This window comes from Amphiura filiformis, chromosome 12, assembly GCF_039555335.1.
Source record: "Amphiura filiformis chromosome 12, Afil_fr2py, whole genome shotgun sequence".
Lineage (NCBI taxonomy): Eukaryota > Metazoa > Echinodermata > Ophiuroidea > Amphilepidida > Amphiuridae > Amphiura > Amphiura filiformis.
This window is the reverse complement of record NC_092639.1, coordinates 44582119-44599813: the sequence shown is the minus strand read 5'-3', so window position 1 is coordinate 44599813 and position 17695 is coordinate 44582119. Positions and strand designations below refer to the sequence as shown.

The 17695-nt window shown below is 36.2% G+C and overlaps 1 protein-coding gene and 1 non-coding gene across 2 annotated transcripts; one reads left to right on the top strand and one right to left on the bottom strand.

Moving 5' to 3' along the window:
- Nucleotides 1-629: 629 nt before the first annotated feature.
- On the bottom strand, nucleotides 630-9925 carry LOC140165387 (galactose-3-O-sulfotransferase 2-like). The gene is made up of 3 exons (XM_072188702.1): nucleotides 9779-9925; nucleotides 2613-2692; nucleotides 630-2128 (listed from the first exon to the last, which is right to left on the bottom strand). The coding sequence occupies exons 1-3, from the start codon at nucleotides 9824-9826 to the stop codon at nucleotides 982-984; spliced, it is 1275 nt and encodes a 424-aa protein (XP_072044803.1). The 5' UTR covers nucleotides 9827-9925; the 3' UTR covers nucleotides 630-981.
- Nucleotides 9926-11247: 1322 nt separating this feature from the next.
- Nucleotides 11248-11439, top strand: LOC140167104 (U2 spliceosomal RNA). Its single transcript, XR_011860963.1, has one exon. It is a non-coding gene; the product is annotated as a U2 spliceosomal RNA (small nuclear RNA).
- Nucleotides 11440-17695: the final 6256 nt, after the last annotated feature.

Genomic DNA, 17695 nt, shown 5'->3' with positions numbered 1-17695 from the left:
TGTGTATAGGAAATCGGACAGTAACTGCAGTATGATATCTGAATGTTAAATCTTAAAGATTTAATTTTAAATATAATACTTTATTGGTCCCTCATCACAATCCCTTAGGATTTATTTCAAGTTATTGAAATTTAGAGTGTACGGGTTATTTTAAAATTTCCGTCAAGAAGAATCAAGCTTTAAAGTGTATACTTTATTTCTATTCAATCGGTGGTCTACACTCTTAAAAATACGGGGCCAAATATGCACCGACTAAAAATAAATTGACCCCGTTTCATTGCAAACAACCACTTTTGTAGTCAAATTTGACCTCGCACGGGGCCAAAAAGAACCTCCAAAAGTGGTTGTTTGCAATGAAACGGGGTCCAATTTATTTTTAGTCGGTGCATATTTGACCCCGTATTTTTAAGTGTGTAGAACAAAAGTTATCGTTCTGTTTTGTGATTTGTGTGTGTGTGATTTTCTCCAAAATTGTTTTTTTTTGTATACAGTTACACCAAAGCTGTGTTTAAATATTTAGATTCTTCGACTAATTTAAAGGCCTATTCACCGATTTGCTCATCCGGACGATCGTAACAATCATCAGAATTCAGATTTTGGTACCTTTGTCATTGTCATAGATGTGCTAACGGGATGCTCATCCTTATGATCCTACCAAAGCATCCCGTCAAAAACTACTTTTGTTGCAAACCCCCATATATCAGTACTTTTTTTGGATGATATTTTGATGTTTTCTCAAAATTGCTCAAGTGGATATGTAAGGGGTTTTGCAACAAAGCTCTTCAAATAACTTAAATAAGGCCTACTATACAAAATTAGAATAATAGTCAATACTCAAAACAGAACGATCCAGGTTTGAACATTTGATCTGTACTACATGTATAAAGCTACTTCATCAATAGCGATATCAGCAGTAGATAGCCCCTCAGTTAAACAAGAGCTCTAATCACATACAGTAAGTCAAACGTTTTCTGTACATATTTATTTGTAAACATGATAAATTTTCATCGGATTTTGACGATTAAAAACTCTTCTAAAGAGCGATTGTTTATCTTCTGCAATTGTTTGACAAAATAAAGATGAATTTCTTCGTGGTGTATATTCAACACGTTTGTAAAATCTAGTGGCATTTCCATTTCCACATTCATGAAATATTCTATGATTGAGATGTCGAAAATAATTCAAATCTTCATCAAATTTTGGTCCGTAACTTTTAACTTTTTCCCAGAGAGTTCTATTAAAATGGCTGTATAGTAACCAATCCGCTCGATTCAAATTACGAATTTTCATTTGAACGTGATCAGATAACTGTCGTCTAGTTAAACGTTTATTCTTAGGAAAATAAAGAATATCCTCATATTTCCAACAAAATTGTTTCTTTAAAATCAACAAAGATTCATCAAAATATTCTGCTAGTAAGATCAAGTCAAATTCTTGTTCCAAACGTTTTACTGTGCCGTTTATAACAACGTCGTCGTGGAAGCTTGTTGAATCCAGCCCCAAGTCATATATTTGGCTATTTTGAGCGTAATACCATCTCAGACCTAAAACATTTTCATACCATAGATGTTTTAAACTCTCAAGATGAAAACTTGAATTATCTAAGAACGTTTCTATCCACTTGTCTTCTGGTATCCTAGATAATGCTGACCCAAAAGCGTCTTGGAATTTGAAAAAGTCAAACGCTGATTCCCACTGCGCAACAGGATCTCTGATAATCGAGATGTACTTCGTGTGTTTCTTCATAAATTTCTCCATTTCGACTCGATTGTATCTAACATGAACTGCCATAATGTCAAAGTTGTTACTATAATTGGAATAATCTCCCAAACGAACATTGAGAGGTGGAAGGAACAATCTCTTTTGGTTTCTTGGCGTCAAAGGTATGAAATAAAAATGACCATTATTGATGTAATTTTTGTTAAATACAAAAGATAAGTTATAGAAGAATCCGAATCTGTTGATGATAGTTTGAAGAGTTGTACTCGCCGTTTTATGAGTTTTGATGAAAACTATCTGATTTCGCGGTGAACATGTCTTGACATTTTCAGCAAGCTGCTGCTGGATGTGTCTATGGTTGGTTGATGGAGTCAGAAAGTCTGCACCTTTTACCCCGTTCCATGTCAGCCTGTATCAATACAAAAATAAATTGTAATCATATTCGAAAGAAAGGTAAAAGAAAGAAGGAAAGAAGTTACGACGTCAATACATGATCAACGGTCAACATATGTGTGCCTATTTAAAAATCCAAACAGAAATGCTCATACCTAGGCCATCGAGCAACCCCCTCCCCCAGAACAAACGCACGCGAAGCATGCAAACATGACAATTTTAATGCTGAAGTGAATAAATGAAAATGCCCCGATTATGAAAAAGTGGGGCCTAATGATATGAAAAAGTGGGGGCCTAATGATAAAAAGTGAAAGGGGGAGTGATAACAAATTAGAATATAGTCATTCCCAGTTGGTCAAAAAACCCTCAAAAAAGTGTGTGGGGATATCCCCAGTTATCTACACACATGCTACCACCTATATCAATTTGAAATAACGACAAAGGCAGTGAATAACGACAAAGGCAGATTTCTATAAACTGTGACTATATAATTGTCTTACATGTAAGAATCGATGCGACCCTTCCCCCATACCACAGCTGTGTAGACCATGTAAAAAGTCAAGGCACCTGTGAAAATGAACTGAAGTTAAAGATCAGATTAACTTGGAAAACTGGATGAAAAAAGATTAGCCATTACATTACCGTAGAATTCTATCTACAAGCATATATGCCTACAAAATGAGCGGTTGAAATGGATAATATGAAAAATGACAACTTTGTAACGAAACCAAGTAGGGCGTATTATATAGGTCTATAATCATGTCATGTATTCAACTCAATAATTTTAGTAGTCTTACTTTAGTTTAGACTATGCCATAGTCGATTTTTGATAAATAAAAATACGTTATTAATCATGATGAACGCATTCAGTTGAACTCGAAATTATACTGATATTTATTACATCAAAATACTAGTATCAAATGGTTATGAAAAAGTTTATATAATTATATTTGTGACAGTAAAAGTAAAGTATACGTAGGCAGTAGGCTTATATTATTGAATGCAACATATCATAATGGCATAACTATAATGGCACTTCAATACTGAACAATTCTAATTTTAGAAGCTGCCAATTTATTACGAGTTAAAAATACAGAGGGAGTACGGTGACTGAAAAGATGATCAGTTGTGAAAATCTATCAATTGTGCACAAATTAATTAAATCGGAGTTTTAAGCTTAAATGCAATATCCAGAGTATGCACAATCATGACAATGGGCAAGTGGACTACGGAGTAGTCTAACTTTAGTTAGACTTCTCCGTAGTCCACTTGCCCATTATGCATACTCTAGCTATTGCATTAAGCTTAATTAATTAAAACTCAGAGAGCGAGATGACAGACTTCTATGAGATGGTACAAGGAGTTATGGATAGCATACCTAGAAGAGACTTACTCATCGTACCGGGGGATTGGAATGCTAGGATTGGCAAAATGAAGGAGAAAACTGGGTATATATAGGCCAATATGGACATGTGATCAGAAATGAACGTGGAGACTGACTGCAGGAATTTTGTGAAGCTAATAACCTATGGGAACACGTTATTGCAACAGCATCCACGGAGAATATGGACTTGGATGAGCCCAGGAGATAGAACAAGAAACCAGATCGATTACATCATTGTCAGGAAGAGGTGGAGAACATCACTCCAAAATATCAGGACATGACCAGGCGCTGACTGTGGTAGTGACCATCAGCTATACTTGTAGCCAAAGTGAAACTAAAACGGAAAGCTAAGAAAGACAATGCACCACCTACCAGGTATGATGTTGTCAACATTCCCACTCAATATTCAATAGATGTGAAGAACAAGTTTGACGAGTTACTGAAAGTTAATGAAGAGGAGCAGACCCAAATGAATTGCGGGAAGACATGAAAGAAGCAGTCCAGAGCACAGCAAAGAAGTACATCCCCAGAAAGAAGAAACGGAAACAGCCGTGGATCTCTCAGCAGACCTTAAACCTACAATCAAAGAATATAATGTTGGCACACTCTGGCATAACAACTGTAAATCGCTGCCCCTCTTCCCCAATTCAATGTTGATGAAAGCAAGTTTGACATTGGGTTCTCCAGTCCCCCAACATTGATTGAGGGGAATGGGGAGGAAGGGAAAGGGATGGTTTGTACTTCTCATCATACTAATTTTACTGAATCTCAGAGCAGCAATGAAGAGTTCCAACATATTGTCAAAGTGTACCAACTATTTCTTTGATTGTAGCTGATGACAGGAAGAGAGCAAAGGCAGATGGAGGAAATGAAGAATGGGCACGCTTAAACAAAGACTGAAGAGGTCTCCAAAAGCGTTAAGGAGGACAAAAGAAACTACATCGAAAGGAAGAGTGTGGAAATGGAAAGATGTAAGGGTGACTCAAAATGGTTTTTCGTATTGCCAAAGAACTTACTAAGAAGTGGACCCCCTGGATGGATGTTATAAATGATGAGAAAGGTAACACTCTTACCGAAAGTGAAGACATCAGGAGGCGATGGGTTCAATATAGTTCCCAGCTGTTTGAGGCATAAGATGACATGGTGTATATGTACAGTGTGAAACGAGTGAGGAAGAACCTCCACCATTGAGATCTGAAGTTGAGCTTGCCATGGAACAAATGAAAAATGCTAAGTCACCTGGCATTGATAATGTAGCTTCTGAGTTGTGGAAGGCAACTGGGAAAGAAGGGATAGACCTAATGTGGCGTCTACGTGGTATCATTTGGAAAAAGAAGAAATGGCCGAGAGACTGGTGCAGGGCAGTATTTATTCCACTGCCGAAGAAGGGAAATTTGAATTACCGGACCATCAGCCTGATTTACCATGCAAGTAAAGTGCTTCTGAAGATCATCATCAAGAGAATGAAGAACAAAATAGAGCAAGAAATATCTGATGAGCAGGCAGGATTTCGTGAAAGAAGGGGGACTAGGGACCAAATTGTCAATATCAGGAATGTGATTGTGAAATGCAGAGAGCATATTATAGACTTCCTCTTTACATGTGCTTCATATAGATTGCAGTAAAGCTTTTGACTGTGTTAGCCACCCTCAGATGTGGGAAACTATGAAAAAGATGGATTTCCCAAGCCATCTTGTGGATCTGATCAGCTGCTTATATGAAGACCAAGAATCGGCAGTCAGAACAAGTAGTGGGACACAGATTGGTTCAAGATTATCAAGATGTATCACTGTGCTACCACCAAACCTATTTAACATATACTCTGAAGACATAATGAGAACAGCTTTGGAGGGGTTTGAAGGTGGAGTGAAGTTTGGCGGTACAAGAATTACTAACCTGAGGTACGCCGATGATACCACTCTTATTTGTAGTAGCAGAGTAGAGCTGATCTTTTGAAGCGCATCAAAGAGGCCAGCGAAGAAAATGGCTTCTCCTGAACACAAAGAAGACAAAAATAATGGTTGTAGATAGAGAGCAGAAAAGTGATGAGTTTGTGAAGCAATTTGAATATCTGGGTTCAATAATTAACAACAGTGGTGAGTCTGGTGATAGCACAACTGAAATTAAGAGAAGACTGGCTATTTGCAAGGACAACTGTGCAGGGCATGTCAAGCATATGGAAAAGCAGAGGCCCGGGTGGGGGGGCACTTCCATGACAGATATGCATCATGTGCCTCGGGATAGACCCCCCTTTTTCAAACCGGCTTGTACCCAATGTGACCCCCTTTTTATGTTATGGTCCTATCTATTACCCAATGACCCCCTTTATAAAAATTCATGTACTCAATGACCCCCTTTTTCTATTTCCTTCTATACCCAATGACTATTGTTATTTCACTCCGGAAAATTGATTTCAATTCGATTCAAATTCAATTCTTTCTACACCCGGAGTCTTGCTATTCAATTCCAATTCAATCCACCTTGCTTTAGAATTAATTCAATTCGATTCCAATTCAATTTTTCATTTTCAAAATCATTTCATTTCAATTCCAATCCAATGCAGTGAAATTAACAGCTAATCAATTTCAATTCAATTCTAAGCATTCATTTCAATTCCAATTCAATTCCAATTCCAATACAGTTGCAGTTTGTGTTAATTGACCAAAGGCACACTGCAAAAAGTGTGTCTAGAGATTGAACACTACTTTGTCCTCGATTTGTAAACACACATAACATCTAAACACAAATGTCAAACTTCAAAACATCAAGTGTTTAATATCTTAACACAAGGCATCAAATTACTAAAAATGTTTAGCATTTAGACATGTTTACAAATTTAGGACAAGATGGTGTCTAAAATGGTGTTTAATATCTAGACACTGTTTTTGTAGTGCATGTTTTAAATTTAACTACCAATTTTGTAACACTTGAGTCAGCAACACAAAGTCAAAATCAAGTACACTACTTTTTTAGTACTTGTCACAAAAGCATTTCAATAGAAGATACTTTATTGTTATGTTAACTCACTTTTCACATTCAAACAATGCGAGTGATCCTTGACCTCTGGGTCCTATTTATTGAAACTTTGGAACTTCTTAGTTCTTAGGTGTCTTAACTTCTTGTCCACCATGCACATTATTTTCTAAACTTAAGATGCGCAGTCAAAGATGTCAAACAAAAATCAAGGTTTTGATACTATTAGATAGCCCCTACTTGTCTCCTGCTCCGCATAAGATTTTACATCCAAAATCCATGTACTTTTGAAAATGCGTGAAAAAGCTGTCAAAGAAGCATTTTCTTTAATGGTTTTCTCACAATTTGTTCAAATGTACAATGACTTTTGAGCATAAAAATTAGGAGCTTGAGAAAAATTGGGGCTTTATGATTGGTGCCAAAAGTTTGAGATCTTTGGCAATGGGGGGGATCTCATACTCACATTATCGATCATATCAAGCAATTTAAAACATTGGAAATGTTAAGAATCAATTTGCATCATATTAGAAGATATTAGTGTCTTTATGAACATAGAACTGTAGAACCTATAATTTTTCCACATGACAAGAGAGACAGTAGATATTCTTCTAAAGAAAGATTTTAGAACTCCAAAAAGTTTAACTATACCGGTGTATGAGAAATGATATCATATATACTTTTAATTTTCTTCAATGTGTATTTTATGCTATCATTTTTAAATGAAAGCTTTCCAGAATACTTAGTTGCAATATGTTTTGTAACACTTTATGTTTATGTTTTATACCAGTTTCTGGTGAGACCACTGTTTCTTTTTATTTATCATGTTTAAATGGAGCAGAAGTTCACGTTCTATGTGATCTATTGATGTTAAATTTTTAATGTGTGTCTCTTGTGTGAATAGACCTGGAAGTGCATCAGAATTCAGAGTAGGGGAATGGCACTTTTTACAGGTGGAATGATCTGGAATCACAGACATCTGCTTGTGAATTGAAATGCTGAATTGAAATCAAAGCTGAATTTCATTTCAATTCCACTTCATTCTTCGTCACTCAACATGATTTCAATTCCAATCCAATTCAATTCTTCATTGCTCACGATGATTTCAATTCCAATCCAATTCAATTCATGCCCAAGCCCACTCATTTCGATTCCAATTCAATTCCAATGCATTGAAATGAAAATCGCCCAAAATTCATTTCAATTCAATTCGATTTCAATGCATTGAATTAACATTACCAATGACCCCCCTTTTAATTCCAAAATTTAGGTGGTATTTGTGTTAGGCTCCAGAAATAATGAGATTTTTCACATTTCCAAGGTGGCCAAGTTGTTTTTACGCAGTTTGGCACTTATTTATGTGTACTTAATGATACTCTTTTGGCAATCCTGTACTCAATGACTCCCATTTTACTTTTTGTTACCCCAATGACCATCCTTTTTTCAAAGTTCCATACCGAATGACCCCATTTTTATTCAGGTTGTGTACTGAATGACCCCATATTTTTGTAATTGTACATTTGACCTGAATGCCCCCTACTTTTAACATGGCCGAGGCACATCCCTGCCATTTCAGATAGGGAGTGCCTCCCCCGGGAGCAGAGGCCTATCCATTGACCTCATCAAGGTACGCCTACTTCGTGCAACTGTGTTTTCCATTGCAACTTATGGATGCGAGTCTTGGGCTATGACCAAAAATGATAGGAAAAGAGTAGATGCTTTTGAGATGTGGTGCAAGTTACAGGAGGCTTCTACAAAAGACATGGAAAGACAGGAGAACAAATTCCTGGATCCTCGACAAGATTGGTACAAGTCTAGCCATCAGAAACGGCATAATGGAGAGAAAGCTGAAGTACTTAATTTGGCCATATTGTCAGGAAACATGGAGGTGTAGAAAAACAAATTTTGCAAGGGGCTATATAGGCTATATATGGAAGGCCGACGAGGAAGAGGACGTCCACCAACATCTTGGACAAATGACGTGAAGCTATAGTTTCTAACCAAGGAATGCAAGGTGGCACTTGGCATCAGATATATCGAGTGAGATGGCGTACTCTTGTGAAGACCACAGCAGCGCTGCACAGCGCCACCTGACACACAGAGAGAATTAAAACTCTGATTTGTATTAAGGGATCCAAAATGAGCGTTTATTGCGTTTCGACAGTATTTTTTGTGGGACATGAGAGCACCTCAGACCTAGATCGAATTGCATTCTGAATACGAAGCATGTCTTTCTGATATCAAATAATTTTCATTTTTAAAAAATCACAATATAATACAAATTTTATGACAAATTATAAAAATTTGATATTTTTCTAATTTTTGATATATAACAGTCCTCGGAGTAAATTATATACATCTAATGATATATTCTTAAAGTGTATGTAGCTGGGAGGAAAAGCCGACGATCAATTGAAAATTTTGACCTTTCATATTGAAGATATGGATTTTTTCTCAAAAAGACCTAATGTTTTTTGGTGTTTTGGGAAAAAAATCCATATCTTCAATACGAAAGGTCAAAATTTTCAATTGATCGTCGGCTTTTCATCCCACCTACATACACTTTAAGTATAAATCATCAGATTTATAAAGTTTACTTCAAGTACTGTTAAATATCAAAAATATCAATTTTAATGATTTGCCATAAAATGTGTATTAAATTGCGAATGTCAAAAAATCAAAATTATTTGATATCAGAATGACATTCTTCATATTCAGAATGCAATTCGATATGTCTGATGTGCTCTAATGTCCCAAAATAAATACTGTCCAAACGTTCATACCCCAGCCCTTAATTTGTGCACAATTGATAGATTTTCACATCTGATCTTTTCAGTCAACGTATACTCCCTCTGTTTGTTAGCTTCCCAAGTGATTTTCTACCCGGACTTTCGCGATTAATATAAACTGGTCAAAGATTCTAAAATCAGAATTGAGCCATTATGATTATGCCATTATAATATTAGGACCTTAGGTTGCATTCAATAATATAATCATAAGTATACTTTACTTTATTTTTAGCCTACTGTCACTAATAAAATTATTATAAACTTTTTTTATAACCAATTACTAGTAGGCCTAGGCATATTTTGATGTAATATTTATAAATATCACTATAAAATAATTTCGAGTTCAACTGAATGCGTTCATCATGATTAATAACATATTTTTATTTATCAACAATCGACTATGGCATAGTCTATACTTTGGTTTGAGTGGATCAACTTGCTTTGCTTTGCAAGCTTTTCCAATGAGATTAGAGTTTACTATTAATCTTTAGAAAATGGAAAAATTAAAGAATATCCAGCTTACCGATAGACGTAGCCATCTTATTTTTGGTAGAGAAATCACCACTGCCATGATTGTAAGGCCTACAGCATGCCCGTGGTTGTCTTGAACTCGTTCCGAACTCGAGACTTCCTAGTTTTAGTGGTGGGACAATTTTAGTTGCACTGTGTTAAAACGATTTGCAGAGTCTTAATATTGACAATGACCCCATCCAGGGTGCACACCCCAGCCTCCGTGAGTACCAAATAGGCCTACAAAGTGTCCAAGAAAAAAAATCACACTTTTCCCGCGTTCTTCGCCTATTGATCGGCCTATGTTATCATGGTTATACTGAGCAATATGATGGAAATGCTTGAAATAAATTAAATAAGTAAATAAAAAAACAGATAAATAAATAAATAAAATTAAAAACGTTTTTTTAGTAGCAATTATGCATTTGTTTAGTTTTTACAACTTCATAGAAAATAATATTAAGTGTAGTTATTTACTACGATACGTAGACTTTTACCGTTTTGTTAAGGGCTGGGGTATGAACGTTTGGACAGTATTTATTGTGGGACATTAGAGCACATCAGACATATCGAATTGCATTCTGAATACGAAGAATGTCATTCTGATATCAAATAATTTTGATTTTTGAAATTCGCAATTTAATACACATTTTATGGCAAATCATTAAAAATTGATATTTTTGGTATTTAACAGTACTTGAAGTAAACTTGATAAATCTGATGATTTATACTTAAAGTGTATGTAGGTGGGATGAAAAGCCGACGATCAATTGAAAATTTTGACCTTTCGTATTGAAGATATGGATTTTTTCCCAAAACACCAAAAAAAAAAATTAGGTCTTTTTGGGAAAAAATCCATATCTTCAATATGAATGGTCAAAATTTTCAATTGACCGTCGGCTTTTCCCGGGGCTTTTCCTCCCTGCTACATACACTTTAAGAATATGTCATTAGATTTATATAATTTACTTCGAGGACTTAACGTTATATATCAAAAATTTGAAAAATATCAAATTTTTATAATTTGTCATAAAATTTATATTATATTGTGATTTTCAAAAATGAAAATTATTTGATATCAGAAAGACATGCTTCGTATTCAGAATGCAATTCGATAGGTCTGAGGCAGTCTGAGGTGCTCTCATGTCCCACAAAAAATACTGTCGAAACGCAATAAACGCTCATTTTAGATCCCTTAAGTCCATGCAAAAAAACGGACCAATGAACATAAATTTTCGCTGATTTTTCTCAGTTTATTTTTATTTTATACATGCACTAATTTATTTTATTTCCTATTATAACTCGAGTAGTCTACCCACTGTGACCTTTGCCAAGGCAGATTGAACAGCGCCCACAGAAATATTAGCTCATTATTAGTGGGCGTGGTTTCAGTATGGTTTTATTTATACGGTCACACATATTTTGACACTACAGAATATATATTTTTCTTTGACGGAAGTAAAATTTTCGACCTATCACTTCATCGCTTCTCGGCCTTTTGGCTAAGATCATGTGTAGTATCTGTTCTTTTCAGCTTAATATCTGAAACGTCCCTCATTGAGGGACTTGTATATTAAACTGATTTTTGAACTTGGGCCATGGAATAGGAGCTTGCTCCGTCCTGGCCACGGGTTGGCCCGGTATTGCACTACCTCCGGGATCGGCCCACTCCCCTAGGGGAGAATAAATAATACAAAGATAGATATCCAATAGGAAAAGCCCAAGTCAATTCTTTCTGCCAAAGTAATGTTTAGTGAATACGTCAAATTCAGGACCAAAAGGACACTGGTGTAAGCACAGGTACCGGGTGGACCCTATTGTAGGCATTCATCATCATGCATCTCGCCAATCCATGAGAGGGACAGGTGGACAGGTGTATTGAAAGGACACAGTCATGTGTCTGCATCTTTTTGGTAGGGCAGTATGGTTGGTTATAGGTCGATTGCCAAACTCCATCCCAACCCTTTTTCTAAACATGACCCTAACCCTAACCAGGGAAGTGTAATACCGGTAAACATAAACCATAGTCCCAACATAAAGCCTAAATTTATCCCTTTAATTATTATTAGGTCCTAGCTTCACATGTAAGTTAGTAATTTAAAACTTTTTTTTAAATGGGTTGATGTTTTGATAATTGGCATTATCAAGTTACATGACAGGATGTGTCAAAACTTCTTGTATAAAAATATTTTTCATTACCTACCAAAATGGTCTTACAATCAGTGCCGGGTAAAATTTATATGAAATGGTAAAAAAATTTGAAATTTTGATAAGAATTGCTAACTCATGTAACTTTTATACTGATTGTTCATTGATTTTGAAACATTTGAGACTGGAGTGCCGGGTATTTGGGCTCAAAATAACTTGAGTGCCAGGCAGGTCCGTCCGCCACCGCCCAGCGTAGCTACAACCCTGCTTACAATGTTGTCAAAATGAAATTGAAAGAACTTTTTTATAGAACTGAAAATGTTTGTATGTTCTGTAGCTCAGTTACCAGCATCATGTCTTATCAAAATCAATTTAAAGGTGTTTAAAAACTGGTTTTTTTGACATGTCTCACATTTTGGTGTCTTGTATTAGTTGTATATGGAAATACGACTTCATCAGACATGATTTTATTCTCTTTTTTGACATGTCTTGCATAACGATGCGACTTTACAGTTGACACATGTGGTACATACCTGCCAACCCTAAAACCTCACAAATAGGGACATATGGGAGAAAAAATATGAAAATAGGGACATTCCTGAATTTCCTATACATTTCTATAGTGACATTTTTGCCAAAATAGGGACACACGGTAAAATCGCTCTTTTATGCTTTTTGTTACAGTAAAAATAGGGACAGTTCCTATTAAATAGGGACAGTTGGTAGGTATGGTGGTAATGTCGGAGCTGGCTTCACAGAATGTGTTTTTATTTTTAAACCACTATTTATTGTTGGTATTTCTTTAAAGCATAATGTTAAGAGCATCCCCAGCCTATCCATCTAAATACCACATCTTACTTTGTCATTCATTTACACGCAATAAACTCTAAAATCTTTCATCCATTTTAGTATCTCATTATTTTATTGTCATCAGGATGTACATCAGCATCATAAAAGATAATACAATTCATATAAAGACATGTTTGCAAAATGTACAGTTCTACTTGCATAGGAACAAAGCAGGGGCGGATTTAGAGGGGGCCGTACCAGGCGCGTCTCTATTTTTTGCAAAGTGGCACCTGACTTTTAATATGTATTTTTGCAGAGCGGTGCCTGGCTTTGTTTGGGCGCCAAGCCGCTGCAGCAGTTGCTCAGCGGCCCCTCTATTGAAAATTCCTGGATCCGCCCCTGCAAAGGGATGATCTATAGGCTATATAATACTGCAAATACAAATTTATGTATAACATGCTATCTGCTAAACTGATATTCTTATATCCTCTAGGAATTAATTCATTACCATAGACCATTTCTGTAAAACACAAGACCCATAGAATTTATTTTGGGAGTGCATGGGATCAAAAGTGGCCCTTTTGTGAATTTTTCTTTCAAAAAAGGGCTAATCTTCAATGCAGGCATGAGAATGATCATCCATGAAAAAAAAGTGTTTGAAAAAGCCTGAAAAAGTGTGTGAAATTGGGCTAAAAATGCCAAAAACGGGCTGGAATTAAAAGAAATTGTGGAAATTTGGCCAATAAAAAAGCCGAAATTCGTGTTTAAACCTGAAAATTCTCATGCCTGTCAATGTTTTTACAGAAAAAGTGGACTTTTTATTCAGATTGGCACTTTTTGGCACCCCCTTGCCCTGGCTATGGCTCTTTGCTTAACTATGCCATACATATCGTTACTCAATGTGCGCAATGACGATCTTAGAGTTTACTAAAATTTGTGAAGGCTTTTAAGATATATCAACAGATGAATTAGCGCAGCAGTTACAACCTGCGCATCATTGGCTTGGTAATAATATAGTTCTCTTGATTAGAGAACAGGGATTAGACTGCACTGTTAACTATTGCTGTTTGCTGCCCTCTGTAACTCACTTGCCAAATAACTCACTTGCTACTGTAAAATATGATATGCTGCCCTCATGATGCCGTGATATGAACCCATTTAACACATGGATAGTTAAGCTATTTGGTATTTTGCACAAATCATGATGTTATAGTGGGTAGAAATACTTGACAATGCTTTTCAATATTGAATAATCATCAATATCATCAAGCGGCACAATTCATGTCCCATTGAAGAGCGTTGTCATGATTTCGCTGCCAACCATAAACTGTCAATGGGCCTTTTAAAAGGGCATTTCGTGATCCACAGCCTCATCCCCCCACTTTTCTCAAAAAAAGTTGAGATTTTCATACCACTGGAAACCTCTGGCTACATAATGTTTATGTACAAAATATTTCTTGCAGATTAATTCGTTTAGCAAAGATATCGTGAAATTTGAATTTCGTTCTGGTGCACCAGAACGAAATTACAACGTATTGTCTATGGAGCAGTGTAATACACATAATAACTCGCAAACGCAATATCGGAATCAACTGAAATTTTGGGAATATGCTTTTTTTCATGGATATGCACTGAAAAATGTCATAAAAAGAGGATGCTAGGATCACGAAATACTCCTTTAATATAGTCAACCATGATCGACCACCATCAATTTTGTTCATAACCACTATCATGGTATAGGAGTATAAGACATTTATTGTTTTGGCTACAGCCTCCTCTTATGAGGCATTCAATTCAATAGTAACATTATGTGCAAATTTTATAACAAAATTAATTGTGTTCCATTCTGTTTTAATTGGTCTTTATTTGTCTAAAATGAGGTTATATCATCCTTTCCAGTCTTCTCTAATCCACAGACTACATGTTAAATGAAAAGGCCCAACGAAAAAATAACACAATTTTGTAATAATATTTGCACACATTGCTATTTGAGCAAGTAGCACTAGGATCTCAGTCAAATACTCTCCTCTTTCATAACAGTTCTATGAACTTACATGCAGGGGTAGCACAAGCACAAAAAATCAACGGGTCCAATTTAATTTTTCTGGACCCTTTGGTACCTGCAAAACCAACATTTAAGGGGTCCAATGAGAATTTAAGGAGTCGACCTGTCCGAAATTTGATCGACGATTCTTATACTGATTTACGCCTCCGTGCATCGTAAAATTAAGGAGTCCCATACCAGGGACAGACATAGGTTTCAGTTTACTGGCCCAGCTTTTTCAATAATTATGTTCTACTGCAAAAAAAACAAACTAATATTTTGGTTGGTGTTTTTGGGAAAAAATCTATACAAATTTTTAATCGTTTGTTATAAAATGTGTATTATATCGCGAATTTCAAAAAATCAAAATTATTTGATATCAGAAGGACATTCCTCGTTTTCAAAAGTCTGATGCATGGATATGCTCCCAGGTCCCACAAAAAAATATGTGGAAATGTCGCTATCCGAGCCCTTAAAGTCAAGCATTTTAATTTGTTTTGTACTGAATGTATTCAATGTAGAGAGTGTAGTCACTAACACAAGTTCAGTCAGTTTAGTTCCAAAAGTTCACAAAGGTTCGTATATGCCTACTATAGCCGTAAAAAGTAGCCGTATATTTCCAACTTGCTAGTAACGCAAGAATAAGAATTCATTAAGAAAAATCACTAAAAAATTCACTGACAAAAATCATGAAATAAAGATATAAATTACAGGTGACAGATGGAGCAGAAACTGTGTAACTATGTCCATCCTGATTATATCTGTCTCGTAAGTGTATATCAGGCTCAAAAATCTAGTGGCCCACCGGGCCAGCGTTGTTGAAAGTTTACTGGCCCGACGCAAAATCCACTGGCGCAGGGCCACCGGGCCACTGCTTAAATCCGTCCCTGTCCCATACAGGAGTCCCTGGATGCGCAAACTCCTTAAATGCTACCCCTGCTTACATGTTTATTCACAGAATGACGTTTGTGAACTATGCCACTGGAAATGAGACACACATCTTGGCTCATTGTGTGCGTGGGCAATTTGAGAGGAGGGGGGGGGGCTATACAAATGAATTGTTATGTATTGCATGTATGGTCCTGTCAGAAATAAAATCAGTGTTCCTCCAAAACAAAGTTGATAGGTGATCACTGATCGCATTTTTTACTGCATTGTAAAAAAAACCCATTTTGCATCACATTCTTGACCATTCCAGACCTGCCAACCTACCCAAGTCAGAAAGAGGGACAATGAGGTCAAAACCTTGTACATGTACACAAACCCTGCAGGTACCAACAAATTCAAACACTTGAGGTGTGCAATACTTTCAGAATTCAGGGAAGGTTTTGTAGGTCTAAATTTATCACAATAGACTAAAGAGAATGCTATATTGCTATAGCAACATTTTGAAGTGAAATTTGCGTCATTTTCTGCTGTTCTTACATTTAAATTTGCCATCACTGAAATTTTCAGAAAGCAGGACTGTCCCTCTTTTTCACTTTGGAAAACCCCAAAATGAGGGACAGTTGGCAGGTCTGCCATTCATTACATCTGGTTATGTCTTAATAATTTGCAATTTTCTACTGCAAGGTATCAGTTTGATACTTTCACTCTACTAACTCCTTATAAAACTATGTCTTAATTCAAGTAAAATTCAGCTGATTGTTATTGCAACGGCAAGCTGTTTTTGCAAAGCACCATTTACATGTAGCTAGCTAAATGTATTTTGTTGCACAATGGTATGGTGTACACTTTTTGACAGAGGCACTATATGCGACTGGCTGAATCAAAGAGTGCAGGAGTGTGCTTACCAACTTTTATGTCCCATTTATATGATGCTATAGCCAAGCAATTATAGTCTTTCATCATTGAGCAAAAATTGTTTTCCTTTTTACTAACTCATTTTGCTTGATCACATTACATACACTTTATTTACCATTTCAATATGAAATAATGCTGATGCATCAGGTACCATCTAACTTGCGCAACGTGACATACAAATGTGGAATGCATATTCTTCAGAAAAAAGTACAAATTCAAGTTGTATAAAGCTGTAGCGTACATACATTTTTGAGATAGAATAGTAATTTAGTTAAAATAGTTGTCTGCAGTGGCGACACCACGAGGGTGGGGAATGCCCCAAGTCATAACTCTTGCCCCCCCCTCCCCTGTAAAAGCACAAAATTACTAAAAGTTTCACTTTTTGCAGCAATTTTGAGCAAAATTGGTTGAATTTGCCCCCCACCCACCCCCGTTCCTGGTGCCACCACTGGTTGTCAGACAACCATGTTATACTCGTCCGAGTACATTTAATTCAATTCAATTTTAAAACAATGTGTACAATATAAATTCCAAGCCATATCATACTAGCAATCGCATTGTGCGATTTCAAAATCGCTAGTAATCAAACGCTGGTAGCATTTTCACAATCGCTAACAGTGTCCAGTCATGACTAGTGGCACAGGGACAAAGTTGGCTTCAAGTCAACTGCTTGCGACGTATAAACGCTAGGGTATGCTCTCGACTTATTGATCAGATATCTGCAATCGCTCTTTTGATAAGCGACAGAAGTAATAGGTCACAAAAAATGCTATGCTTTTTGCGATTGCTCAGTATGATATGACCTTTTAAGCACCCAGAGTCGCTCCTGTTGGGATTCATGCAAGCACAGATTTTAGAAAAAGTTCTGTGCCTCTGTGCCTTTTTTATATTGCCATTTTCATTTACTTTTGGGCATACCTGAGACTCACACTCTCATCATTTTTATATTTTATATTCTAATAAAATCAAGTAGTCAATGAATTTTGAGAACTACTCATGGGTTTGCCCTATTATTACTATGAAGGAGTTCAGAAGCACAAGGTTACAAACATGTGCCGAGCCTGCGCTCATGATAATTTGTGATATCTTCTAAATTTTGTTCGGCTTATAATTGGTGAAAATTATTTAGTTTTTGTTTCTGCTTGT